The following is a 27,507-nucleotide window of genomic DNA, read 5'->3' as shown; positions in this document are numbered from 1 at the left end:
TAAAAGGCTGACCTGGAGTGGGTGGACTGGGAAGTTGAGACACTGCCCCAGAACAGGGGTTTTCAAAGCCTTCGCGCTCACTTAACAGCACTGTATGCAGTGGTAGCTTGTCAAGACTGCCAAGGGGAACTCTGCGGCTCCCACCCCTTACTGGGCAACCCATCAGCAGGAAGGCAGGGGCTGCAAGGGAGGGTCTGGTCCAGGAAACAGGGCTGTGCCCACAGGCCAACTCCCCCATAAGGCCACCAAAGTGTGCTGCCCAGTGTTGCAGCTCTGGAGACGCCACCTCTGAACTACCCCGAGGAGTGCAGGACCGCTGCAGAACACTGAAGTCCAGATAGCGGAGCAAGGCTGCTCTACTTCCTGTGGAGAAGGACCATGGCTCTGGCAGAAGTGCTAAGCTCAGGGCTGGTGCTACTCATGCGGGGATAGAGAGAGCAGGCCTAGTGGGAAAGACAGTCAGGAAAGAGACATGAGTGTCAAAGAGTGAGGCCTGGTTGGTGCCCATCCATGAGAAGCATGCTTGCAAAGATCTGGAGGTTACTGTCACGGGGCGAGAGGAGCTGGTATACAGACCAGCATCTGCACACTGAAAATATACCCCCACATCCCACACACCATCCCTTCCAGCCAGGGTGAGGAGCAAGCGGCTGCCCAAAGCACTCCCCCCCACACACTCCCCAATCCACTCTAGATGCCCTTCCAGCCTGGGCTTGACCACTGCACCATCTCCTGGAGTGGAGACTTAGTCTTCTTTAATGGGAGAGCTGGGAGGGGATGGAGAGAGGAAGACAGAAATAGCCAGAGAAAGAGAAAGATGCAAATACATTCCAGGAAAACACACCCAAACTAAAACCACAATGATCCAGAAAAAGCTAATGCTTGGTTCCCATAAGCTACAGAATCCCAATTTTCTGACCATCCTAATGCATTTCCCTCCCCTCCCCCACCAAATCAGTCATTGTCCAACAGGCTATCTCGTGATCTGATTCCCCTGTTCCGCTCTCCAGTGGCTGATTGGGGCCAGTAACCCTGCCTCCGTCCTCACTCGCCTGCCTCAGGGTCTCTCCTGGACAGATGTGACCGAGGAGTGGGGCTCCCCACCCCCCAGTAGAGGACACAGAAGGTGGGAGGAAACGGCATCCACCTTTGGGCTCTGCGGAAATAACCCACACCACCGAACAATTGGTTGAATTTTATTTCAAAATTGTACAAAACGGCCATATGCGGCTATAAAAAACTTCGTCTTCAGAACACGTGGAAATTCAGAAAGAACAACAAAACAGGTATCGTTCACAGTGTAATGGAAAAGCTTTCTCTGAGGCAGAAATTACAACTCTTCCTTCTTCTTTCCTAGTCTCTCATGGTCTCCCTCCCGGAGCGTTCGGATAAAACTGGTAAATCCCAGCTCCTGTAGGGAAGGGGAAGAGGAGAGGACCTGTAACTTCACGAGGATGTGCGCCCTCCCCTTCCGCCCCTTCCCTGACCCTCCACGTGCTCACACTTCTGGACACAGAGAGGCGCCTGAGGGGGTGGCCGGGGCCATGTGGGCAGCATCGGCTTGACTATGGAGAAGCCCTGAAAAGTGGGTGAGGAAATTCTCCCACACCCGGGAACCCTGGAATTCTCTGCCCCCACCCTGCTCTTGGGCCAGGACTTGTATGAGAACCTCTTGGGATTCCCTTCCAGCCGGGCCGGAGCCTTGCCTTCTTGGCTCTGAGCGTCGCAGCTGACTGTGCTATCTGGGAGGCCCCCTCAGTGGCTGTTTCCCTGCCCCCCAGCAGACAGAGCTCGGGGCAGCGCCCCCCGACGACTCACCGTCGGATTGGTGTCATACTTCTCCACAAACTTCCCGTAGTGGTAGTAGTGGAAAGTGGGGTAGGCCTTGACAGCCTCCTGCTGACACAAGTCCTTGTTGTTCTCTTTGACGCAGTCAATAGCGGCACAGGCAATCTGCAGGGAGCAAGGATGCGAGGGTCAGCATGGGGGTCTCCAATCTGAGACCTGAGGCCTGGACCCTCTGTGTGAAGGCTGCACCCGAGGCCCAGATCCTGTGATTTCTGAGCTCCTCCCCAACAGCAGGGACACAATGAACCAAAGCACCCCCAGCCCCATGCTCCACTGAGGCCAACAGCACTTGGGTTTTAATTCTCCAGGCAGACAGGTGAGGAATGCCCTCAGACTACCCTTTAGAATCAAGAGTACAATGTAAAGGAAATTATGACTTGAAAGCATCTGTAAACACTACAAGTTTTTGATACTTTCTGTGAGGCACTGTGGGACTTATTCATTCATCAGCTAATATTTCCTGAACATCTTTTTGGGGAGACAGTGTAGTACCAAGGTCAAGAATAAGAGCTTCGAAGTCAAGTTTTCCATGTGTAAGTCTTGGCTTGGCTGCATATTAACACTTATAGGAAGTCACTTAGCATTTTCATGCCTCAACATCCTCATCTGTAAAATGGAGACAGTACCAATACCCCGGCTATCAGGACATCCTGAAGACTGAGTGAGATAAGTCAGGGGAGGTGAAGGGCACATGGTCAGAGGTCAGTACACGCTAGCTGCCGTTAGAGACACTCTTACTGGCCCAGGACACTGGCTCTGTCCCCAACAGGAGCTCACAATCTGGTCAGGGAGCTGGGTAAAGAGGCAAATCCAAGGCATGACAGGAGGTGTGTGGAGGTGCTCCAGGGTGCCAGGATGGCCTGCAAAGGGGCTCAGAAGCACTGTGCCAAGTTTGCCCCATGGGTGGAGGACTGACGGAGGGGGAGAAGCAGATTCCATCCTAGGGAACACATTCCAAAAGCCAGGACAGAGTTCAACATGACTAAAGCAAACAGGTTTTGGCCAGAAAGAGATTCCTAAATTGGCCACTGCCCTCTTCTTGCCTGTCTAACAAATTCCACATGCTGGGCAGTTTTTCCTTATTTATTGCTCTTTCCCAATAAGAGGGTACAAAGCAGACATGGGGAACTTTTCTCCTGTTGAGGGTCACGGAGCAGGCGGGGAGAGGAGAGGGCTGCTTAATGGCAAGAGCAATCCACAAGCGTTACAGAACAGGGGTGGCACTGATGAAGCCAAGCCTGCTCTGGATGCTACGAGGACAGTGGTGACCTTGACAAAGTCAGCCATCGAGCAACTGACATTCTTACTACAGGAAGGCAGTACAGACACATCACCAGCGAGATCACTGTGGAGTCCAAAGGATGCCCTGAGGAACTAAGAGGGTGCTTGGATAGACCACGGCCAGAGGGGCTGCTTTCACCAGGATGGCCCAGGAGGCCTTTCCAAGGAGCTAACATTTGATCTGAGCCACCAGTGATAAGGCAGCCAGCGGCATGAAGGCCCGAGGGAAGAGCACCCAGCTAGGACCAGCCCATGCCAGGACCCGGGAGAGGAATCGGCGAGGCACCTTGAGGGCCGGAACCCACTCAGGAGCCCACACAGAACTACGACTGTGCTGGAAGTTTAAAACTGCTGAATAGCCGTGACTCACAGGGTTGTCTGGCTGCTGGTTACTCACATTTGGATGGAGGCCCTCTTTCTAGGCAGGAGAGCCCTGCAGGGCACCAAGAGTCATGCTTATTTACCTGTGCCCAGGGCTGACAGGCAGTGAAGAGCGAGCCTTGCATTCTGGTTACCAGTCACTCGTCCCCCACTTACCCACCCTCACGCCGCCCCTCCTCGGCTACACAGCATTCTATACGATGCGACCTCTTAGAGCAGAGTCTGCAAACTGCCCACAATCGCTATTTGACTCTCAGTCCTCTTCTGTTTGGCCCACAGAAAATTTAAAAAAAAAAAAAAAAAAAGAATCTGACTTAGTCGCCAACCTAGAAAAAGAGCCCAGAGATTTTTATATAAAGTTTGGCTTTCCAGCTTTTCTTTAAAAGCCAAATCTGAGGGCACTTGCCCTGCATCATTCCCATGGGCAATATGTGGCTAGGAAAGTGGGGTAGCTGTCTCCTTCAGGCAGGGTCAGCTTGCTGTCTGTGTCCACACATACCAGCAGGCTTCTGAGAATTCCAGCTCATCCTCTAAAGCCCTTCCTGATTTATTTAGGAATGTGAGGCAGAGGCTCCTCTGGCCATCTTCAGGGCTCCGTTTCTCAAGGCAGGTGCTGAGCGGCCGGCCAGGTGGGAATCATGCACCAGGGCAGCCCTCGTCTAGGGGCTGTCGCTCCCCTGCTAGGCTGTGAAAGTGTTTAATGAGCTTCGCTCCAGGCCGCTACTCTTCCTGCATCTGCTTTAAATTATGAATTTAATCTGTATACATTCCCTGGAGCTGTGGGAAATGTAGTGTATGGTTTTATAAATTGACTAAATAAAAAATGGGTACTTATTCTGAATCCCCTAATATAGCTGCCAGTTACATATCCAAAGTGCTTCTTCCAGCTGCAAAGGCTCCTCAGCTTTCAGTCTCTATAGCAGAAGGGAAACAAGCATGGGCCCTCTGCAGGAAGTGGCTTAGACTCTCTGGAAAGAAGGCAGCAAATAAACCTCTCCACGTCTATCCCAATTGCACCTAAGTGCTGCCCCCCTTACACCCCCTCAAGATTTGCACCAGCTCACCCACAGTGCTGAATGTACACTAACTTCTAGATTTGTTCAGTGTCCTGCAACGCCCTGTCCGTCCAGCACTTGCCAATGGCACCTGCAACTCCTGGCTGAAGGGAGCTAGAAATGAGGCAGTGATGGAGACGCTTGAGGACACCTCGCCTGGTTTCCTCGACCTCCGAGGGGGATGACCCTGTCCCTGCTGAGGTCTCCAGGGACTGAACCTAGTTAGCCATGAAGTGATTTGCTCATTAACACACCTGTTCTGGCTTCCCTTCCTCCGTCCCCTCCACTGATCCCCAAGACCACCTCCCCAGAAATCCCCTGCACGGGAGTCCAGGCCCTGATTCCACTTCTGGGAGACCTCTGACAATGCCTATACATTCGGTTCTGATGCTGCCCCTTTCCATCTGGTACTTTGGGCTAGTCATTGAACCTCGTTGACACTCAATCTCCTCATCTGTAAAATGAGAGAGTAATAATATCGAGGTGACTAAACTACTGTGAGGACAATGTAACAAAAGGCTTTAGAAGTAATACCAGCAGAAGAGGAGGAGCACTTAGGAACTATCAAACATGTTACCCAGGTCCTTTATCCAGTCAACATCTACAGAGATTTCAGGCGTCAAGACTCGGGGGGATTCAAGGGCAAATGAGGTCTCTGCCCTGAGGGAGAGCTCCCTTCTATGAACTCGGGGGATGATACACAACACACACCGCACAGCCAGAGCCACCCTAGCTTCACCAGCCAATCACAGAGGGGATCCCGCTGCTCCAGGGCCTGCTCCTGGGATGACCTTGCACCTGGCCGGGGCCGTGCTGAACTGCTGACCCCCTACCCCCACCCCCGCGCTGGGACACTTTGCTGAGCCGTGAGAGACGGGCCCCACTTTGCCAGGCCAGTGGTCAGCCTTCCACTTGAGATCCTTGTCCTCACGGCCACCTCCAGAACGCCTCCTGTTCCAACACTAACAGTGTGCGGCCCTTTCTACCCCCAGCATGTCAACTGCTAAAGTCCCCAGTAACCTCCTGGGAGGGGGAGGCTCCCCAGTTAAAATATGAGCTGCCTCATGTGGCTTTATTGATTCAGTAAAATAAATCTCTGCAGGAGCTAATATTGACTTTGGCTATGAAAATGGAAGTGAACAACCAACTGCATATTGATTGGGGAAGGAACAGGGACAAGCTTCTGGGTGGGAAAAAAAATGCAATTCTGCCTCACAGGTGGCAGCATGGGGTGTCAGGAAGAATTGGGAGTCAGGAGACCCACTTCTGGCTGTCAGTGACACACAGGGTGTCCCTGAGCAAAAGACACAGCTCCTCCTTTCTGGGCCTTCATCCCTCAGGAGGAGGAGCGGGCTGGACAGGCCAGCAGTCCCTAAACACCAGCCTGTGGTCAGCACAAATTCCTGGAGCCATCCCCCAAGGCTCTGATCTGATAGTTCTAGGATGGCACCCAGCCATTACGGCACCAGCACCCCGGCTGAAAACAGGATGCTTCCTGCTGCTACTGAGAGCCATCTCCAGGAACGCTGGCCTGCCAGCTGCCGGGGACAGAGAGTTAAGTGTGTTCCTGAAAATGGGTGAGGGTGATGCTTGGCTTGGAAGGAGACAAGGAATAACTCTAGGAAAAGGTCAGCAACGTTACTGGCCCAAATTAAGATAATTAAGCAAAGGCGTATCAGTATCTCAGAGAAGGAGGGGGTCACCATGGAAACGAGACCCCTCTACATCAGCAGGGGGGATGGAGAAGAGAAGGAACTGCCCTCAGCTGCCAATGATGGGCACAGACAGGCTAGTCTCATGAGGACTGGTGTGATCCCCTCACGGGCTCTGGAGACCTGAGCAGCCAAGGGGTGGGGAACCCCCACTCCGGTCACCCTCGGACCGGACCTTGGTGCTCAGGGCACCAAGTGTTCTGGGTAAAGAATGATGGGAACTTTGTTGGAGAGACTGCCAGTCCAGCTCTGGTCCTGGGGAGTAAAGGCCTCCCCGAACCAACCCATGCCCACCCTGCAGGGACGAGCAGCCTGGGCTATGCTGGAGCGGCCAGACTGGGAGCAGCCACCCTGCTCAGGTCGAGGGTGGCAGAAGTGGGTGGAGGGGTGAGGGAGACAGAAGACAGGAAGCACCTCCCTGCCATGCCCCTCTCAATGCAAGCCAAGTGGCAGGGAGAGGACAAGTTTCTGTCCTTATATTCCCCCTTGATGGTAAAGGGTGTCTCAAGGGCACAGGCAGGGCTCGCAGGTGACCATGGGACTTCCTGATTCAGGGAAGGTGTCTGGAGTCTGAGGCCTCCCACATGTGCCTGGCTTCCTCTGACTCACTGTTCCTATATAGCTCTCACCACCCCATCACTGCCACCGTGGGGCCAATGCAAGGCGATCTCAGCATCTGTATCCCACCTGCCCCAGCTGCGCCTGACAATTCCACCTGGAAAAATAAGGCAGAGATGTATCGGACTTTGGATTTCGGTGTGTGTGTGTGTGTTTGGGGGGCATTTCAGGGGACAGGTTCCTACGATGGAGTCCCAGACTAGGAAGAGACTTTGAGACCATCTAAACCAGCGCTGTGACTTTAGAAGAAGGAAACGTTGAGACCTGGAGAGTCTTACAGCTCACGCAGCTTAGCAGCAGCGCAGATGCACCAGCCTGAGTTCTGGGGTCTTCTCGCTGCCATATGCCCCTGCAGCCTCGGAGTCTGCCCAGTCTGCTGGAGCTGCCGAGAGCACTGCCTGAGGCCCCCTCCCTGTGCTCTAAGCCGATCTGCAGCTCTAGTTTGTTAATTTTCTGCTTCATCGGTCAGCAGCTGCAGGAGCCTTTCACTTAGGCGGGATGAGGCTCCGTTCCCATGGCCTTGCTCTCCTCCACCTTGGCCGCCTCCAGTTGACTTTTGTGGGATATTTTTATTTGTACTTTTAATTATACAAGTAGTGCATGACTACAAATCCTACCGTAAAAAGATGTGAGCATTAAAAAAGAATGAACAAATGACCCCTTTACCACCCCCTCCTTCAAGGAAGGGCTGTAACGGTTCAGTGTATCCCTTTCAGTCGATTCTGCAGCATAAATGCAGCCAGCTCTATCCTGCCTTCTAAACAGGATGTCCTGGTTGCCAGAAATCCCTATGTCTCAGCAGAAGCTGCTTGGGGAGGGCGACCTGAACAGAAGGGAGGAAGGTGTGGGCACTGGTGGTAATGGGAAGCTGGAGATGGGACAGGAGATGAAGAGGAAGGGTATCCTTACCTTTCGGTCATCTTTGAAGGCATCAGCAGCGGCAGTAAAGTGTGGAATGGCCTTCTTACAGTGCGGGCACCCTGTGTGAGAGGGAAGGAGAGAGCCTTGCACATGGAGCCTCCAGAGAGGCCTTTGCAGGAGTTTCTCTCCTCCCAGCAGACTTCAGGGTTCATCTGACTCCCACCCACTGCACACCCACCGTCAGGGTTCAGGCATCAACCCCACCACTCGAACTCTCCATTGTGCGTCTGCTGTCCGCACGAGGGCTCTGCAGGAGGCCTGTGCCAGAGTGAGGTTCACTCTTGCCTGGGACCTCCCACCCCATACCCTCCCACCCCACACCCACCCCCAAGGCTGGGGGTGGGGGACACAGACACTGTGGTCTTGCTCTGCAAGCTCCTTGCACGGAGGGCTGCCCTCAGGGTTCAGAAGAGCCTGATCCAGGGTGCAGCGGGAGCTTCGGGCTTAGAAGAGGAGGACATGTGCTCTGGCCTCTCGGAGCCTGTTATGAAGCTCCTTCTTGTGCCCCAGTGACAATGGCAGAGTTCGCCACTTCACGACTGAAAAGGCGCATGTGGGAAAGTGGAGGGTGGGAGCAAGCACTCTGCCTGACTCGGGCAGCTCATGCACTGCTGTTGATTCCCACATTCCCCCCAGCCCTCACCCCCGGACCGAGGACCCCTGGTTGTCATGCTGTCCTTCCACTCCTGCCCTAGAGTCTGCCTGAACTCTGGATCCAGGAACGGGAGCGTTGAGGTCAGGCTAAGAGGAGGACAAACTGCCGGAGTCCCTGCCGCTTCTCAGGGCCTGGGTTCCCGACCCGGGGAAGAGAACCATAGCTCCAGAGGCCCTGAATGGGACAGTGGGATGTGTGCTGCCCCGAGCCCTTCCGGTTCCAGCGACAGGTCCCCGGCATGGGGCCCACCTGCGTGCGGCCTCTTTCTCCTGTCTTGGCAAGCCCAAGACACCGTTCTCCAGGAAGGAAGCCCAAGAAACTGAAGGCTGCTCTGGCCCAAACCCGCTTTTCCAGCCTTCCCCTCAGCTTTGGTCCACTAAAACCCAAACCCACCTCTCCCTACCGCTCTCCAGACACTGAACCCAACTGCCAAAAAAACAGAACTGCTTTGAGGGAAGGAGTTCCCTGACTGTGGTAATTAATTCTGATCAAAACACAGGTGGGAGAGGCCAGAAGCACCCTGGGGAGCCCGGGCTCCAGCCAACTTCTTGACCAACAGTCGGACCAGGCCTTCGGGCCCTCCCACAGCCTTGGGGAAGCCAAGGCAGAGAACAGAGACAGCCTGGCTCATCTGCTCTCTCTCTTTTTAAAATAAGGTAATAATGACTGGCATTTCAAAGGGTTTGTGAAACCAAATTAAGGCAGAGCTACAACTTTAATTTGAATTTAGCACGTGAGCTGGTTTCTGAGATGGGCGGGACCACCCACATGGCCTGGCTAGTGGAGTGGCCAGATGGCCCCAGAGCAGCATGGATGGTGGTGATGGGAGGATTTTCCCAACATCCATCACAGGAGTAGAGATGAGAGCTGGGCTGGTCACAGTTACACCAGAACTGAGACAAAGTACTGAGCACAGCCTAACTCATGGCAGATGCCAATGGCGATTATAAGAACACGGTACTAATTTTTCCCAATAGAGGGAAGAATGGCTCAAATTCATGCAAATATCAATACTACAAAGGAATGACAGTATAGAGCTTTGAAAACATTTAAAGAGCAAAATATACTGGTCGAGAGTTCATCAAAGTGTGCCCTGCAGTACCTAGAGGTCCCCTGTGAGTGGCACGTGAATGTCCACTAAGACATCAGGCTGGCAGGAAATAAGCTACTCCCTTCCCCCAAATCTGTATCACTACTAATTTCTCCTTTTTAACTTCTCTGCTTACTGAAAGCATAAAGGTCACTGTCAGTTTAGTGCAAATTCCTGCTACCATCAATTTAAAGCATCCAGGCCTCAGATTAATGGCCTTCTGCTACATCTCATTTTCTCATTACCCAAAAGAACGAGCATGGCAGATGAATAACTAGAGGGGAGGTTGTTTTAGAAAGGGCATGAAGATGTTCCCCAGACATGTCAGGTGGGCCAGAAGAGGCATGATTTTTTAATATGGGCTCTTTAAAAAGGCACCACCTCTGTGTCGCAGGAAACTAAAGCAGCCTCCCAGAGTTGGGAGAGAGGAACAAAGACCAAGGACAGGACAGAAAATTCCAATTCCAACTCAGCCAAGCTGGCCTAAGAGGGGCAGTCACCATGACCAGACCATTCAGAGCAAACAGAGGGGCTTGGAACAGGAGAGAACAACAAAACAGCAGGAGAAGAGCTGTGTAGAAACTATGGGGGGAGGATGTGGGGGGAGGTGGGATACAGGGGGACAGGCAAATGGGTGCTTGCTTTTTATTTTCCACCTACCTTTATCAGGTATGTGACCTTTCTGCAGTATTTAGATTCTTTATATACAAATTAAGTATATGTTACAGTCCATGGGGTAGCAAAGAGTCAGACATGACTGAGTGACTAACCCTTTTACTTCACTTCACTATACACTAAATAAGAATATATTATACGCTATACACTAAGGCAATGGCACCCCACTCCAGTACTCCTGCCTGGAAAATCCCATGGACGGAGGAGCCTGGTAGGCTGCCGTCCATGGGGTCACTGAGGGTTGGACACGACTGAGCAATTTCACTTTCACTTTTCACTTTCATGCATTGGAGAAGGAAATGGCAACCCACTCCAGTGTTCTTGCCTGGAGAATCCCAGGGATGGGGGAGCCTGGTGGGCTGCCGTCTATGGGGTCACACAGAGTCGGACACGACTGAAATGACTTAGCAGTGGCATACACTATGTTATATACACTTATATAAGAATATATTATTTTATTGCTATTTTATTGCCAAGAAAAAGAAATGCAAAAAGGCAAAATGGTTGTCTGAGAAGGCCTTACAAATAGCTGAGAAAAGAAAAGAAGCTAAAGGCAAAAGAAAAAAGGAAAGATATACCCATTTGAATGCAGAGTTCCAAAGAATAGCAAGGAGAGATAAGAAAGCCTTCCTCAGTGATCAGTGCAAAGAAATAGAGGAAAACAATAGAATGGGAAACACTAGAGATCTCTTCAAGAAAATTAGCGATACCAAGGGAACATTTCATGCAAAGATGGGCACAATAAAGAACAGAAATGGTATAGACCTAATAGAAGCAGAAGATATTAAGAAGAGGTGGCAAGAACACCCAGAAGACATATGCAAAAAAGATCTTCATGACTCAGATAACCACAATGATGTGATCACTCACCTAGAACCGGATATCCTGGAATGCAGGCTTTAGGAAGCATCACCAGGAACAAAGCTAGTGGAAGTGATGGAATTCCAGCTGGGCTATTTCAAATCCTAAAAGATGATGCTGTTAAAGTGCTGCACTCAATATGCCAACAAATCTGGCAAACTCAGCAGTGGCCACAGGATCGGAAAAGGTCAGTTTTCATTCCGATCCCAAAGAAAGGCAAAGACAAAGAATGTTCAAACTACTGCACAATTGCACTCATCTCACACACTAGCAAAGTAATGCTCAAAATTCTCCAAGCCAGGATTCAACAGTACGTGAACCGTGAACTTCCAGATGTTCAAGCAGGATCTAGAAAAGGCAGAGGAACCAGAGATCAAATTGCAAACATCTGCTGGATCATCAAAAAAGCAAGAGAGTTCCAGAAAAACATCTACTTCTGCTTTATTGATTATCCCAAAGCCTTTGACTGTGTGGATCACAACAAACTGTGGAAAATTCTGAAAGAGATGGGAATACCAGACCACTTGACCTGCCTCCTGAGAAATCTGTATGCAGGTCAAGAAGCAACAGTTAGAACCGGACATGGAATAACAGATTGGTTCCAAATCAGGAAAGAAGTATGTCAAGGCTGTATATTGTCACCCTGCTTATTTAACTTATATGCAGAGTACATCATGAGAAATGCCAGGCTGGAGGAAGCACAAGCTAGAATCAAGACTGCAGGGAGAAATATCAATAACCACAGATATGCAGATAACACTACCCTTATGGCAGAAAGCAAAAAGAACTAGAGAGCTTCTTGATGAAAGTGAAAGAGGAGAGTGAAAAAGCTGGCTTAAAACTCAACATTCAAAACATGAAGATCATGGCATCTGGTTCCATCACTTCATGGCAAATAGATGGGGAAAAAATGGAAACAGTGACAGACTTTATTTTCTTGGGCTCCAAAAGCACTGCAGATGGTGACTGCAGCCATGAAATTAAAAGATGCTTGCTCCTTCGAAGAAAAGCTATGACCAACCTAGACAGCATATTAAAAAGCAGGGACATTACTTTGCCAACAAAGGTCCGTCTAGTCAAAGTTATGGTTTTTCCAGTGGTCATGTATGGATGTGAGAGTTGGACCATAAAGAAAGCTGAGCGCTATAAGAATTGATGCTTTTGAACTGTGGTGGTGGTGAAGACTCTTGAGAGTCCCTTGGACTGCAAAGAGATCAAACCAGTCCACCCTAAATTAAATCAGTCCTGAATATTCATTGGAAGGACTGATGCTGAAGCTGAAACTCCAATACTTTGGCTACCTGATGCAAAGAACTGACTCCTTGGAAAAGACCCTGATGCTGGGAAAGATTGAAGGGAGGAGGAGAAGGGGACAACAGAGGATGAGATGGTTGGATGGCATCACCAATTTGATGGACATGAGTTTGAGCAAGGTCCGGGAGCTGGTGATGGACAGGGAAGCCTGGCGTGCTATACAGTCCATTTGGTTGCAAAGAGTCGGACACAACTGAGAGACTGAACTGATTTTATTGCTGAAAACATTTTAAAGATTTTTTTCCATTAGGTAGTCCCCTCCCCCCTGCTCCTGTCCAGTGATGAACACACATCTCAGAGCCCAGAGCAGAGCTCAGGGCAGGACATGGCAGCAAGAGAGATGGGAGACTCCAGACACCAAGCCCTCTGCCAGCAGCTGAGTCGCTCAGCAACAGGTCCTGCATGGATCACATTTAGTTATTTCTCATTGGTATGGACTGTGAGACTTTTGAGGTGGGCAGGGACCGGGCATCTTTCCCAAGTATCCTGGGTCCCAAACATGAAGCACAAAGCTGTTACTTTAAGGAGGTCATTAGCACCCCCTCAGGGTAGGTGTCCCCACTGAGGTCTGGGGGCAAGGGAAGAGAATTTGGAGAAAGTATTCAGTCTGGATTCTCTCAAGTCTACCCCATGGCTGGTCAAAGGCTCTCTCTCCAGCCAGGTTCTCACCAGGTGCTGGGAAGTAACTACCCTCTGAATCAGGATTGTGACTAAGACAGGGTATCAGCCCAGGCCGCGGGCAGGGCTCCATCATCACTAACTTGCTGCCAAGCTTCAGGCAAGTCAGGCATCTCCTGGTCTCAGTGCTGCACCCCCAACTCTGCCTGGAAGGAAGATAGCTTCTTAAGATCCACACAGTCTTCTGGACTTACTCTCAGGACAGAGGAGGACAGGAGGAAGCTCTGCAAAGGACTGAAAGAGCGCAAGGCCCACTTGCAGAAGAAAAGGCACAACCAGAGGAAGCGTCAGCCACAGGAGGGCGGGGTTGGAGGCTAGGCCAGGAGGCGACCTGCCTGGACAGTGAGAGCTGAGCAGACCTTCCTCACTGGAGAGGAAGGCACGGGAGGCTAGGACTAGACTGAGCCGCCTGCTTCTCTGTGGAGTGCAGCTTTGTTATCCCCATTCCATTACACTAAGCTATAACCTGGGGGAGAAAGGGCAGAGCAAGAAATTCAAGAGCCTTTCCTTTACGAATCAGTGAACACACAATTCGAGATCACAAACACCTACATCAGCAGACACGTCATTCCCTCAACTTAAGCTTTGATTAAAATGGGGATCCTGGTGGGGAGCTCTGAGCAAATGTGACTGAACTTCCACCACAGCTTCAACCCCATGGCTTCAGAGCCATTCAGGAAGGTCAGGGAGAGGAGGCTGGGCTGGCGGTGCTCAGGAAGATAGGAACACAGAGGCCTAATGAGGCGGGCTGAATTCCCAGCTAAGAAGTGCCAGGGTTCAAAGGTGAAGTCAATGGCTGGAGGGATGGAGGGAGCCAGATGGGGAGAGTCCAGGGACGTGAGGTGGCTGAGTAATCATTAATACAAGGCAGGCCCCAGGCACAGGCAGAAGCAGAGGGCTTTAGGACTGTTGTGAGAACAGAACCCAACCAAGCCGGCCCTGGATTCTCAAGGACCTCAGCCAGGAATGAAACTAGAGCCCTGCTCACAGCAAAAATGGCCCAGGGTTGGCTTGCGGCTGCCCAGGTCCCCAGGGGATCTTCTCACCCCATCCTTCACCCCTCGGCGACCACCCCAGAGACTTACATGGGGCGTAGAACATGACCAAGGCGTGCTTCTTCCGCTTCAGGGTCTCCCGGAAGTTGTCCCCAGACAGATGCAACACGCTGGTCTGCTGCTCTTCCCAGGCGGGGTCTGGGGGTGGCGGGGACTCGGGGCTAAAGGAATCGGAGTGGAGGGGAGAGAGTCACTGGGAGAAATGCTTCCACCACCCCCCCAACCACTCAGGGGAGCACATAAGAGAAAATCACTTTGCATCCTTTCCAAAACTGAATTCAAATCCTCAGTTTAAACAGAAAGAAAAGTGAACTGTCTGCAAAGATTCCCTCCAAGGAGCCTCTTAAGAAGCCATTTTGTGAAGGTGTGAAGGACCTGAGCCTGTTTTGGGGACAAGGAGCCTCTCCAGTCGTCTCCTCGCCCTGGGGAGAACCCCAGCACCTGGGCTCCCTCTTTCCCTCCCTCCTGCCTCTTCTGGTACCCTAAGCACTCCGTGATCTTCTGCTCCCGAGCCTTTGTTCTGGTGGAGAGAGCATGAGCCAAAGAGTGAGGTAGGGTCTGCATTCAAATCCAGATTACCGATCACCTGCGTGACCTTAGGTTAAGTTACCAAATCCTTCTGAGCTTCCACTTTCTTTTCTGTTAAATGAGTACAATGATACCTACTTCCTGGGATCCTTAAGAAGAACAGAGACAGAGCATGTAAAGCACCTAGTCGGTCAAGCAACTAACAGTTGCTAAGAGCCTGTAAGCACTCATACAGGACAGGCATTCGATAAAGGTTCACAATTTTTCAGGCTACTTCTGTCCACTGGTCCCTCCACTCTGCCTCACAGAAGTATAGATCTCCAGGGTCTTTTAAAGCCCTTGCTGCCCTTGACCCCCTTCCTACAATCGTGCTTCTCTCTCCCTTCTCTGAGAAGTGGCTCTGGGGAGTGGTCCAGAACCCATGCTGCCACATCCACTCCCTGCCTGCACTCCCTTCTTCTCCTGGTGCCACACAGCTCCTGCCCACCAGACCTCAGGCCTCGTACCCAGCGAAGGCAGCAAAGCGCAGTGCCAGCTGCCCCAAGTTCACGCTCATCTTTCAGAAGCCCTCCTTCCAGGCACCTGCAGAGACCCCATCCACCTTCCCCAAAGCCCATTCTCTTCTTCTGGTTCCATCTCCATGCTCCTGCAATTCTCAAAAGGTTTCATCCATCTGCGTGGCTTCCATAACGCCCTAGGCTGAGGATGACTCGAGCCCTGACCTCTCATCCAAGCCCATTTCCAGGTGTTCTCCCAGTATTTCCACCTGGAGGTCCAACTGTCACCCCAATCCCAACAAGGTTTAGAACTGCTCCCCTTCTTCCACACCTCCCGAAACAGTTTTCTTCCCCACCTTCTTCGTTTGGTTAATGGCACCCCTGCTCTTGTGACCAAGACTGGCCTCTCCCAGCCTTCCTGTCTTGCCCCGTTCTTTGCCCTCCAGATCCCCTCATACACCCTGGGTTCCTCAGCTGACACCACCCACCAACCCTCTGCTCTGCTCTGTCCCAGGATCCTGCTTCCCTGGGCTGGTCTGCTGGTGGGCACATCTTAGTCACCTGATTGGGTCACTCGTGCACAAGCCTAGAGGCGCCATCAACCTCACCCAACACCATCTGCTCACCCTCCTGCTGGTGGCCTCAGCCCCTCATCATCTCAAAGCATCTGCTGTTAAATGATGCTCTGCCTGGTGGATTCCTTTTGAGCTCCCAAAGAACCACAATTTGTCCCAAGGAAAGGCACTTCACCTCTTTGAACCAAGGAAATAGGGATAGGCCTCGGTAGGATCTGAGTATAAAATGGGGCAACAGTTATACAAGCATGCTGCCAAGGCTGGGAGGTTCCAGCACTTAGGTGGCAGCACCATCAGTTACTGCACCACATGAGAACTGGCATCAATAACAAACACCATGCACAATAATCCAATTTAATTCTCTGAACAAGTCTATGGGAAAAGTATTGTCTCCACTTTACAGATGGGAAGCTGGGGCTTAGCAGGGTCAAGTAAACGGCCCAGGGTCATGATCTGAGTGCAGGGTTCTCAGACTCCGAAGCCCACACTCTTACCCTCGTGCTTCTTCAGGTGGTGACTAGGACAGGAAGGACAGAGACCCTCCATGCTCGCCATCTGTGTCCAGTCCTCTGGACCAAGGATTGGCAATGATCAACCCTCTGGTTCCCCCAGCCCTCTAACCACAGTGCAAGCACCAGACACCTCACCTGAGCCCCTGCCCTGCCCAGTCCTTCCCAGGGAACCAGCCCTGGCAGCAGAGTGAGGCCAGAGAGGTGGGTGTGAAGAGCAACCTGCCTCCTGCACCAGAGGACCGGCAGACAGAGCGTCTCAGTCCTCTTGGAGATGAACCACTGCTCCCTCTGGTCCTAAGACAAGGCCTGGCTACTGAGCATCCACCCCTAGTGATCAGCAGGAGACTGGAGGGGCTGAGACCAGGACCTGACCAGTCCATTCACCTCTTGCCAGGAGCCTCTCCTGAACCAAGTGGAAACTTTGCTCCTGTTCCATAAGTTGGTGTTTCTCAAAACCCCAACTAATTTCTTTCATTCACATTTTCCGAATCAAAGGTTCAGAATCTGTACTTCAATAAGCACCTCAACACCAGGTAATGTTTACACACATCCAAGTTTGAGGACCAGTGTTCTGACAAAGTAACTGCCCCTGGATGCTGCTATTTTGCACAGTTCTCACATCACTGGGTGACTCTCAAGTCTTGGTTCTCACACGGGCATGATTATGCCACACACCAGGGGCCTCTGCAAAGGCTGGAGAGTGTCTTCTTTGACTTTACCTTTCCCTCAGTGCAGAAATGGGGCAGTATTCTCAGATATTCAAGTTACGTATAGGTGTGATTCTCGGGGGAGGGGTGAGGACAGGAGAAAGCACTTGTGTGGTGGCCCAGTTAGTCCCCTCGCAGGAGGGGGACAGGCTAATAACTGCAGGTTCCAAAGTCCTCGAATGAACAATTGCAAGGCTCCTCATGATGTTTTTTGGACTTGCCAGCTGCCATGGAGTGAACTGTGTCTCCTACCCCAAATTCTTATGCTGAAGTCCTAATCCCAAATACCCTAGAACGGGACTGTATGTGGAGAGAGGGTCTTTAGAGAGGTAAGTTAAAATGAGGTCATTCGGGTAGACCCTCATCTGATCTCACGGGTGTCCTTTATAGACGAGGAGATTAGGACACGGCTGGGGGAAGACCATGTGAGAACACGCAGATGGCCACAGAGAGGCTCAGGGAAAGCAACACCCCCGATGTCTTATCTGGTCTCTAGAATTGTAAAAACAAAACAAAACAAAACAAAACAAAAAAAATAACTCCTGCTATTAAGCCACCTGGCCTGTGGTCCTGGCAGTGGCAGCCCTCACAAACTAACACTCAGGCAGAGGGAGCTCTTCAACCCTTTCTTTTCAACCTGAAACCACCAGGGGCCGCCCCATGGACACTACTGAAGGCCCAGAATTGGGCCCCTGGAGTCCAGCTCTGGACGTGAAGAGCTGGGTTTCCTTTGTCCACTCACAAGGAATGGCATAAAGTGTATATGATGAAACCTGGGGCTAGCACACTGGGGAAGGGTGTCCTAATAAAGAATCACATGGCTTCCTGCAGCTGACGCCACCACACCTAGAAAGGTTACTGTGACCTGCTGGATGAGGACACGGGGTCAGCACACCCGAGGTGCCCTGAGGATTGGGAAGCCCTATCTGTCTTGGCTCCTAGGCCCTGAGCCAAGGTCAGCAGCTCCTAAGTGTACTTCATCTCCTCAAGGCCCTGTCCAGCGGCCAACAGCCAGGGACCAGCACGTGCTATTGAGACCATCAGACTCACTTTCGCATCCACTCGATGAAGCTCTTCTTTGTTCTGAGCGCAGGCACTGCATACTTCTCCCCATTCTTAAAATATTTGAGTGTAGGAAACTCGGCAATGTGGAATCGTTCTGCCAGGGCCTTGTTGATGGTGGCATCGACAGCTGCAAGGACACCAGAGCTCTGGGACGGGGGAGAGGCCAACCATGCATGACACCCTCAGACGCGGTGCTGGCAGAAGAGGAGCCCGGACGCCGGCCCCAGCCCACCCTGGGCCTGTCAGAACCTCATGGGGCGGGAACTCCATACATCCCAGGAACAACTGGACACTGGCATGTCCACCAATCTCATTTGTGGCCTGGAGTAGACTGTGGCAGTTCCCGATAGGCAAGGTCCCACAGAAAAAGAACCATGGGGCTTCATCCCAGAGCCCATGACCTTGGCATAGGTCACCTGGATGGGTACCTCCAGGTACATTCCTCTGAACCAGACCCCATGGTCTCTGAGCACTGCTCCACCCCTGGTAGGAGCCCCACCTGCTTGACTAAGACACATCTACTCAGGGACAGAGAAGGCCTGCAGGGCTCCATGGAGCTGGGGAGCTGCTTGGAGCTGGGGAGCTGCTACAGAGCTTGCAGGGGAAAGTTGTCCTAAGGGTTCGTATTACTGAATGATACGAATTTAGTAGAGAGCAACGGGGGAGGTTAAGGAAAGAAAGCTTACATCTCCTTCTCCGTGGAGGACTTCTGCTGCACTCTCAAACTCTGGCTTCATTTTCTTACAGTGTCCACACCCTGTGGGAAGAAATCAAGAGAAACCATCCCCATGGCATGGAGGCTCCAAGGATGTCTCCTGCCTCCGGAAAACGGCTGGGTCCTAGTACTAGATATCAGGGGTACCCAGGAGAAAAGAATAACAGTACCAGCTCAGAGAAAAGAAAGCTTTCACCTGATCCACTGGGGGTGGGAGGGGCACAAGAGGCAAAAATGAATCAACTGCATCAACAATACTGGTGATACGTATATATATAGGTCCCATGTGCCAGGCCCTGCTCCAGGTGACTGTCTGTATGAACTATGTTATCTACAAGGTCTGAACTATGTTATCTCCATTTTATAGATGAGAAAGCTGAGGCACTGAGAGGGTGGATGACTGCCCAAGGTTCATACACAGCCACACGTCACACAGCTGGGCTGAAAACCCAAGCAATCTAGCTGGAGGCCACGGCCACCAGCAGCGTGTGCTTCCTAGCACCATGCAGGCAGACGTGAACTGGGCCTTGAACTGAGAATAAGAATTCACAAAAGCAAGAGAATGGGGGAAAAATCAAGTTCTGACTGTCCCCACAAGGGAGGTGGTATGATCTGACAAGCACTTGTCATTTCCAAACAAATGGCATTTTCTTGGGATAGACTGCTTTGCTTTGCCCTCTTCTCCTTACAACCACTTGAATGCAATAATGCTACAAATAATAACATTTGATACATTAAAAAGGAAGCCCCACCTACTTTCTGTAGGTGATAACAGGACACTTTTAAATTGCTTTCATTTTAGCAGAAAGAGAATTTTCTAGCATCTCGGCAAAGGGGGCTATGAGGCCAGTAGGACCAGACTGGTTCAGCTGGAGACCGCTCTCAAGGGAAAGCTGGCTGGGGTGGGTACACACAGACAAGGCTAATTGGATACAGGGACGTGACCTGGCCTTCTTGCGGTGTGTGCTGCTGCTTGGGAGCTTAGAGCACCATGATTCTACTACTGATTATTGGGAAAAAGCAAGACAAGAAAGGAAGATACGTGGAGACCAAGCAGCATGCTATTACTAAAAAATCAACAGGTCAATAAAGAATTAAAAAGGCTATCAGAAAATACCAAGGCATGGAAACACAACTTTCCAAAATCTATGGGATGCAGAAAAGCAGTTCTGAGACTTAAGTTTATAATGATAAAGGGGAACTTCAAGAAACATCTCAAATAAACAACCTAATCTATCATCTAAAGGAATTAGAAAAAGAACAAGCAAACTTAAAGGTCAGTTGAATGAAGAAAATAACAAAGATCAGAGAGGAAACAAATAAGACAAAGACCAAGAAAACAATACAAAAGATCAATGAAACCAAGAGTTGGCTTTTTTTAAAAGATAAACAAAATTAATAAACCTTAGCCAGGCTCACTAAGGAAAAAAGAGGACTCAAGTAAATGAAAGAGGAGAAATAACAACCAGTTATCAGAGATATGAAAAAATCTACTATGGTTATACACCAAAACCTAGAAAAAATGAACAAATTTCTAGAAACATAATCCTTGGAGACTGAATGAGGAAGAAACAGGCAATCTGAACATACTGATCACTACTAGTGAAGTTGAATTCATAAAAAAAAAAAAAAAAAAAACTTTCAGCAAACAAAAGTCCAGGACCAGATAGCTTCACAGGGTAATTCTACCAAACATGTAAAGAAGAGCTAATATCTATTCTTCTCAAACTAGCTCCTGAAAATGGAAGAGAATGGAACACTTCCCAAATTCTTTCTACAAAGTCACCATTACCCTGACACTGATACCAGGTAAAAGCACTACAAACAAACTACAAACTAACTTTCTGATGAATACAGATGTAATATACTCTCTACAAAATCTGAGCAAACCAAATTCAACAATATATATAAAGAATCATACAGTATGATCAAGTGGGATTTATTACAGGGATGAAAGGATGGTTTAATATCTGCAAATAAATCAATGTGATACAACATATTAACAAAAAGACCATGTCAATAGATGCAGAAAAAGCATTTGACAAAATTCAACGTACATTCTTGATAAAAACTCTCATCGAAGCTGGCACAGAGGCAACACAGCTCAACAAAATAAATGCCATTCATGACAAAGTCACAGCTAACATCACTCAGCAGTGAAACGCTGAAAGCCTTTCCTCTAAAATCAGGAATAAGACAAAGATGTCTCCTCTCACCACTTTTATTCAACATAGTCCTAGCCATAGCAATCAGACAAGTAAAAGAAATAAAAGGCATTCAAACTGGAAAGGAAATAAAATCATCACTATTTACATATGACATGAAACTACATATAGAAAACCCTAATGTCTCTACCAAAAAACTATTAGAACAAACAAATGAGTTCAGTAAAGTTGTAGGATATAAACTTAATACACAGAAATATGTCATTGTCTTTATACTAATAACAAACTATCAGAAAGAAAAAGCAAGAAAACAATCCTGTTTAAAAACTGTATTGAAAAGAATAAAATATCTAGGAATAAACTTAAGGAGATGAAAGACCTATATTCTGAAACTATAAAACAATGATGACAAATTGAAGATGATACACAGAGATGGAAAGATGACCTGTGTTTGTGGATTAGAAGATTAATTAATTATTAAAATGTCCATACTACCAAAGCAATCTACAGGTTTAATACAATCCCTATCAAAATGCCTATGACATTTTTCAGAGTTAGAATAAATAATCCTAAAATTTATATGGAACCACAAGAGACCCTGAATTGCCGAGGTCATCTTGAGAAAAAAGAACAAAGCAGCTGGAGATACCACACTCCCTGACTTCAGACAACACTGCAAAACTGCAGTAATCAAAACACTATGGTAGTGAAACAAAAACCGAGATCAATGGAACAGAATAGAGATCCCAGAAATAAACCCACTTAGGATCAATTCATCTCATCTATGACAAAGGAGGCAAATTTATATAAAGAAAAAATGACAGTCTCGTCAATAAGTGGTGCAGGGAAAACTGAACAGCTAAATGTTAAAGAATAAAGTTAAAACATTTTATCACACCATATATGAAAAAGAACTCAAAACAGAGTCAAGACCTAAATATAAAACTTCTAGAACACAAGTGGAACACTGACAAATTGTAGTAAAGTTTGTTTGGATTTGTCTCTTAAGGCAAAAAAACAAAAGCAAAAATAATCTAATGGGACCTAATTAAACATAAAAGCTTTGTGTAGCAAAGTAAACCACTGACAAAATGAAAAGACAACCTACTGAATGGAAGAAAATATTTATAAATGATATGACTGATAAGGGGTTAATAAAAAAACAAACAGCTCAAATAACTCAAAATCAAAAAAAACAAACAATCTGAGTTAAAAATGGGCATAAGACTTGAACAGACATTTTCCCAAAGACATTGCTAATCATTCAGTTCAGTTCAGTCTCTCAGTTGTGTCCGACTCTTTGCGACCCCATGAATCGCAGCACGCCAGGCCTCCCTGTCCATCACCAACTCCCGGAGTTCACTCAGACTCACGTCCATCGAGTAGGTGATGCCATCCAGCCATCTCATCCTCTGTCGTCCCCTTCTCCTCCTGCCCCCAATCCCTCCCAGCATCAGAGTCTTTTCCAATGAGTCAACTCTTTGCATGAGGTGGCCAAAGTACTGGAGTTTCAGCTTTAGCATCAGTCCTTCCAAAGAAATCCCAGGGCTAATCATTAGAGAAATACAAATCAAAACCACAATGAGATATCACCTGACAGCTTTCAGAATGGCTCTCGTCAAAAAAGTCCTCAAACAATGAAAGTTGGCAAGGAAGTAGATAAAAGGGAACCTTGGTACACCATTGAGAATATAATGGTGCATTCACTATGGAAAACAGTATGGAGGCTCCTCAAAAAACTAAAAATAGAACCATCAAATGGCCCAGAAAGTCCACTCCTGGGTATATATTTTGAAAGAAAAACCAAAAAACCCCATTAATTTGAAAGGATATATGCACCCCAATGCATAGCAGCATTATTTACAACTGCCAGTATATGGAGGCAACTTGGCCACCTCATGCAAAGAGCTGAGTCATTGGAAAAGACCCTGATGCTGGGAGGGATTGGGGGCAGGAGGAGAAGGGGACGACAGAGGATGAGATGGCTGGATGGCATCACCGACTTGATGCACATGAGTCTGAGTGAACTCCGGGAGTTGGTGATAGACAGGGAGGCCTGGCGTGCTGCGATTCGTGGGGTCGCAAAGAGTCGGACATGACTGAGCGACTGAACTGAACTGAAGTGTCCATGAACAGATAAATGGATAAAGAAGAGGCAGTACATGTATACAATGGTATATTATCCCACCATAAAAATAATAAAATTCTGCCATTTGTAACAATGTGTATAGACATAGAGGGTACTATGCTTAGTGAAGTCAGACAGAAAAAGACAAATACTCTATGTTAATCACTTATATGTGGACTCTAAACAATAAAAGAAGCAAATGTTTATAACAGAACAGAAACAGACTCACAGCTGGCACAAACCAGAGGTTACCAGTGGGGAGAGGAAAGGGAAAAGGGGCAAGATAAGGGTATGGGATGCAAAGTTACAAACTACCATGTGTAAAATAAGCAACAAGGACAGAGCACAGGGATGTATAGCTATCGCTTTGTAAAAGCTTTAAATGGAGTACAATCTAAAAAATATTGAATCACTATGTTGCATACCTGAAACTAATATAATACTATAAATCAACTACACTTTAATTAAAAAAAAAAAGAATTGGGACAAAAGAAGGAAGGAAGGAAGACACACACCAGTATTACCAGAGGAGCCCTCTCACACATACCCCCTTCTCCCCAGAAGCCACTGGGCCACGTAAACAGCTTTCCTGCCTCCATCTGAGCACTTTGGCTAGGACAAAAGTTCCTCTTTCCTTCAAGGTCATTCTTGCAGAGCTCAGCTCCACGTGGCCTTGAGACACACATTCAATCTCTGTCTGTTCCAGCTTCCTCAGTCTATGCTCACTTTGTTCCTCCCACTGACAGGGGCCCCACAGTGTCTACCCTAACTGCAACCCCCCAAATACAAATACACACACACACACACATATAACAGAAAATACAGGGGCCCCACAGTGTCTATCCTAACTACAACCCTCCAAATACAAATACACACACACATAACAGAAAATACAGGGGCCCCACAGTGTCTATCCTAACTACAACCCCCCAAACACAAATACACACACACACACACACACCAGAAAATGCAGGCCAGTGTTGTCAAGCCCTCCTCTGGAGAGAGTGCTCCGGGGAAGCCATGAGATGACTCGATGGACGAAATTCACTGATGGAATCCAGCCCGGGGAGTGGCCACGATTCTCAGCGGCACTAACATGTTGGTCCTTCTCAAATGAGCCAGAGGAAGAGGACCCCTGTGGGCTCATGGTCTGACTAGAGCCCACTTGGGACGCTGGTGAACCATGCAGATATCAAAGTCATCACAATATTAAAATATAAGAACATTATTTTCCAGAGCTGAACATTTAGCATGATCAGAACCCATTTACACTTTATAAACAACTGAGCTACAAAAGTATCTTTCGTTTTGTTTTGGTAAACTTTGTTTGGAACTGAAAATGTGATTTCCCCACAGAAGCAATCTTCTACACAGATTCTATGTAGAGCCTCAAGAAAGACCACAAAAGCCCATTTAACAGGATGTTCCTGAAGCATGTAGAGCACAGCATTATTTCTGTTTAAAGCCCACAGTCCAGCTTGGGACTCCCCCACGGGCCTCCACCTGCAGGCAGCAGCCGCCCACAACAGCCAAACAGAGAGCATCCTCCTCTGGTCTGGGAGGACTCTGGGCTCTTTTGGGTCACTGACATTCTTGAGAATTTAATGGAAGCTTCTCTCTCACCTCTCCCATATTGATGCATATACAGTCTATACTTATGAATAACTTCAGAGGGCTTTGAATGTCCTGACTGGTTCACAGACCCCTGGTCTTATAAGAGGCCAAGACAGGGAAGGGCTGACTCGAGGCAGTCACTTTCCCGTAGTGGTCGGGGTAGAAGAACAAGGAGCTGTCCACACAGGTGTCAGACTGAGGTTCCCTTCCACGTGGATCCCCATGTCTGGAGTAAATCAGATATTCTAAGGAGGATTCTACTGACTTAACATAAAATATATTGACTTAAAAATTTTTTTTTTTAATCTGACTAAAATAAAAGGAATAAATCACTCTCTGGGGTTTACAGTCAGGGGGGTCTACAGCTCTTAGAGAAATCCGCAGGCCTGCCTCCAGGCTGAGAACTCCCGGCACCCTGCCCCGAGGTAACCACCCGCTCCTCGCCACTACCCGCAGCTCCCAGGCTGACTCCCCCGGGGTAGAGGGGCTCACCTTGCATGAAGAGACATTGAGAAAAAGAAGCTCACAGGCTCTCCCCCTGCTGTGGAGGACTGACACCCAAGAGTTCTCTCTGCCTTGTAGTAAGTAGTGAGTGGCCTGAGCAGAGCCACTCAACCCAGAAGAGCAGAAGGAAAAGAGGCCTGGGCAAGCCTCAGGAGACCCGGGCTTCCGGCTCTAAGAGGCCTCCACGGCAGGCAGGAGGGGCAGGAAGGGGATCCTCCCCTGACCACCCCCTCCTCCATCAGGATAAGAACGTGATGTCAAGCAAGTGCCAGCAGGGCCCACGTTCAAGGTGGGCAGTGGGACTATGTGAGAGTGAGGGCAGAGAAGACAAAAAAGACAAAGTTACTCACAGAAAACCATTTTTTCTCTCCAAAACGTACCAGTCAATGAGGCAGGACCCCTCAAGATGAGTGAGTTCACCTTCATACTTTTAACAGACTCAGTCCTTTGATGCTACTGCTCCCTGGGGAAGCAAATGGACTCCACATCGCCTGCCAGCCTCTATCAGCGGCGGGCTGGAGATGGACTCCTGAGATGGAAAACTAGCTCACAGGGAAGAGGAGCTGTGATCGACCCGTGAGGCCTGCCCTAGACATGGGAGGGGTGGCTGGAGGACATGCGGAGGTGACAGATTCTGTGGTGTGCACACACAGCTCTCCTGAACCTCCAGCCCCGTCTGTAGGACTCTACCAAGTAATAAAAGGGCTCACTCTCTCTGCACTGGCTTTCCACACACTGTCTCAGCAGCCTCATGAAACATAGGACAGAGATCACCAGAAATGACAGCTCTGGGAGATGAAGTGATAAACTGGGGGTGGGTTTCCAGGGGCCACGGATAAACAAGATGGGATTACAAAGTAGGATTACAAGGCTTCTGGCTGGAGCACACTGCAACCACACAAGCCAGTCTTTTTCCCAAAGTTCTGTCCACAGCCCCCAGCTCACTCCATCACAGCCTCAGCCCTGATGGACAAGGCCTCTCTAGACAATGTCCACCCCAGCTCTGGCCCAGACTTTGACTCTCTAGTTCACTTCAGCTCCCCTAGACCACCTATTTCTCTTCTACTCATAAAGGACGTCTTATTCATATACTCCTATGGTAGTTCATTTTGCAATGCCCTGTGACTGTTAGATTGCTGTCTCCTGATATTTAGGGGGTGACCAGGGCATCTTTTCAAACCATAAGTCTTATCAAATTCCCTTGGTCAAAACTTTCCAATCGCTTCCATCACAAGCAGATTGAAATCCAAACTCCCTCCCACAGCCACAAGTTCCACATAATCAGACCTTCCTGCCTTCAACCTCAACTCAGGGAGTGTCCCTCTGTCCTCTACACTGCAACCTGTGACCTCTGTTTTCCTATCTCAGCAAGCTCATTTCTACCCTCACAGCTCTTAACGAGCTATTGCCTGGAACATGATCCTCCCCTAGGTCTTTGTATGACTGACCGCTTCACATCACGCAGGCTTTAGCTCACATTTCACTTCTACAGAGAAATTCCCTGACCACCTAACCCCAGGGAGGCTCAACGCATCACATTCGCTTCGAACAGCCTGTTTATTTTCTCGACTGTTCTCCAAATAGCTGGAGTAATCTGCTTACTTGAACCCTCCAAACCCCCAACTGGGATGAAGCTCTGTACACACTGATCTCACTTAGTCTCACTCCCCACCACATCTCTGGTACTGACGATGGCATCCCACACACTTTGTGAATGAATGGCTGTGTTGTTCAGGTTTAGAGCAGTGCATACAAGGTTGAACTGAATCATTCATGCCTGGCTGAGGAGGGGATGGTCAGGACAGCATCCGCTTTCTTTTGGGGCAAAAGCCACACCAGTTACTAGGTTGACTAAACCTCTATTTAGTAAAACCAGTAGCTATGTCATTTACAATGTGCACAGCCTCACCGCACCCCACCCCCAAATTTATACACTTCCATGCTCCTTACTAGGTCTGGAAAACATCTTTGGAAATCTCCAATATATCTGGATGTCGTCCTGAAGTTTCCCATACATTTCCAAGAGTTCTCCCGATAGAGTTACTGGTTTTCACTACCAGCCGCTATTCCCTCTGCTCCCTGAACAAGATACAAAGGCTAAGCAATAAACTTCTGTAAACAGTTGGGTTGAGGAAACCAGCCAGGCCCCTGGGAGGAGAGCTGTCTGGCTGAGCAAAGGTCTCCCTCGCTGGCAACCGCCTGTCCTGGGGAGCTGAGAGTGTGAGTGGTGACTGCCTGGACCCCAGCCTCCAGGACGGCTATGTGGACAGGACAGTGAGAACTCCGGCCCGCTGCATTACTGTCCTGATTGTGATTTGATGGGCCATTAAGTTTTACTGCCAAACTTCCTTGT

General features: G+C 49.1%; 1 protein-coding gene across 1 annotated transcript in view; it reads right to left on the bottom strand.

The window, feature by feature from the left end:
- Positions 1 to 1,180: 1,180 nt before the first annotated feature.
- Positions 1,181 to 27,507, bottom strand: part of PDIA5 (protein disulfide isomerase family A member 5) — a 92,831-nt gene continuing 66,504 nt past the window's right edge. The window contains exons 12-17 of the mRNA XM_027535606.1: positions 18,715 to 18,785; positions 18,014 to 18,174; positions 14,175 to 14,305; positions 7,805 to 7,875; positions 1,819 to 1,953; positions 1,181 to 1,411 (exon numbers count right to left, since the gene is read on the bottom strand). Coding sequence (XP_027391407.1) covers positions 1,331 to 1,411; positions 1,819 to 1,953; positions 7,805 to 7,875; positions 14,175 to 14,305; positions 18,014 to 18,174; positions 18,715 to 18,785 — 650 coding nt within the window. The 3' untranslated portion in view covers positions 1,181 to 1,330. The remainder of the gene's footprint in view (positions 1,412 to 1,818; positions 1,954 to 7,804; positions 7,876 to 14,174; positions 14,306 to 18,013; positions 18,175 to 18,714; positions 18,786 to 27,507) is intronic.

This window comes from Bos indicus x Bos taurus, chromosome 1 (assembly GCF_003369695.1).
Source record: "Bos indicus x Bos taurus breed Angus x Brahman F1 hybrid chromosome 1, Bos_hybrid_MaternalHap_v2.0, whole genome shotgun sequence".
NCBI lineage: Eukaryota > Metazoa > Chordata > Mammalia > Artiodactyla > Bovidae > Bos > Bos indicus x Bos taurus.
Note: the sequence above shows the minus strand (reverse complement) of the source record. Positions and strands in the feature narration are given on the sequence as shown.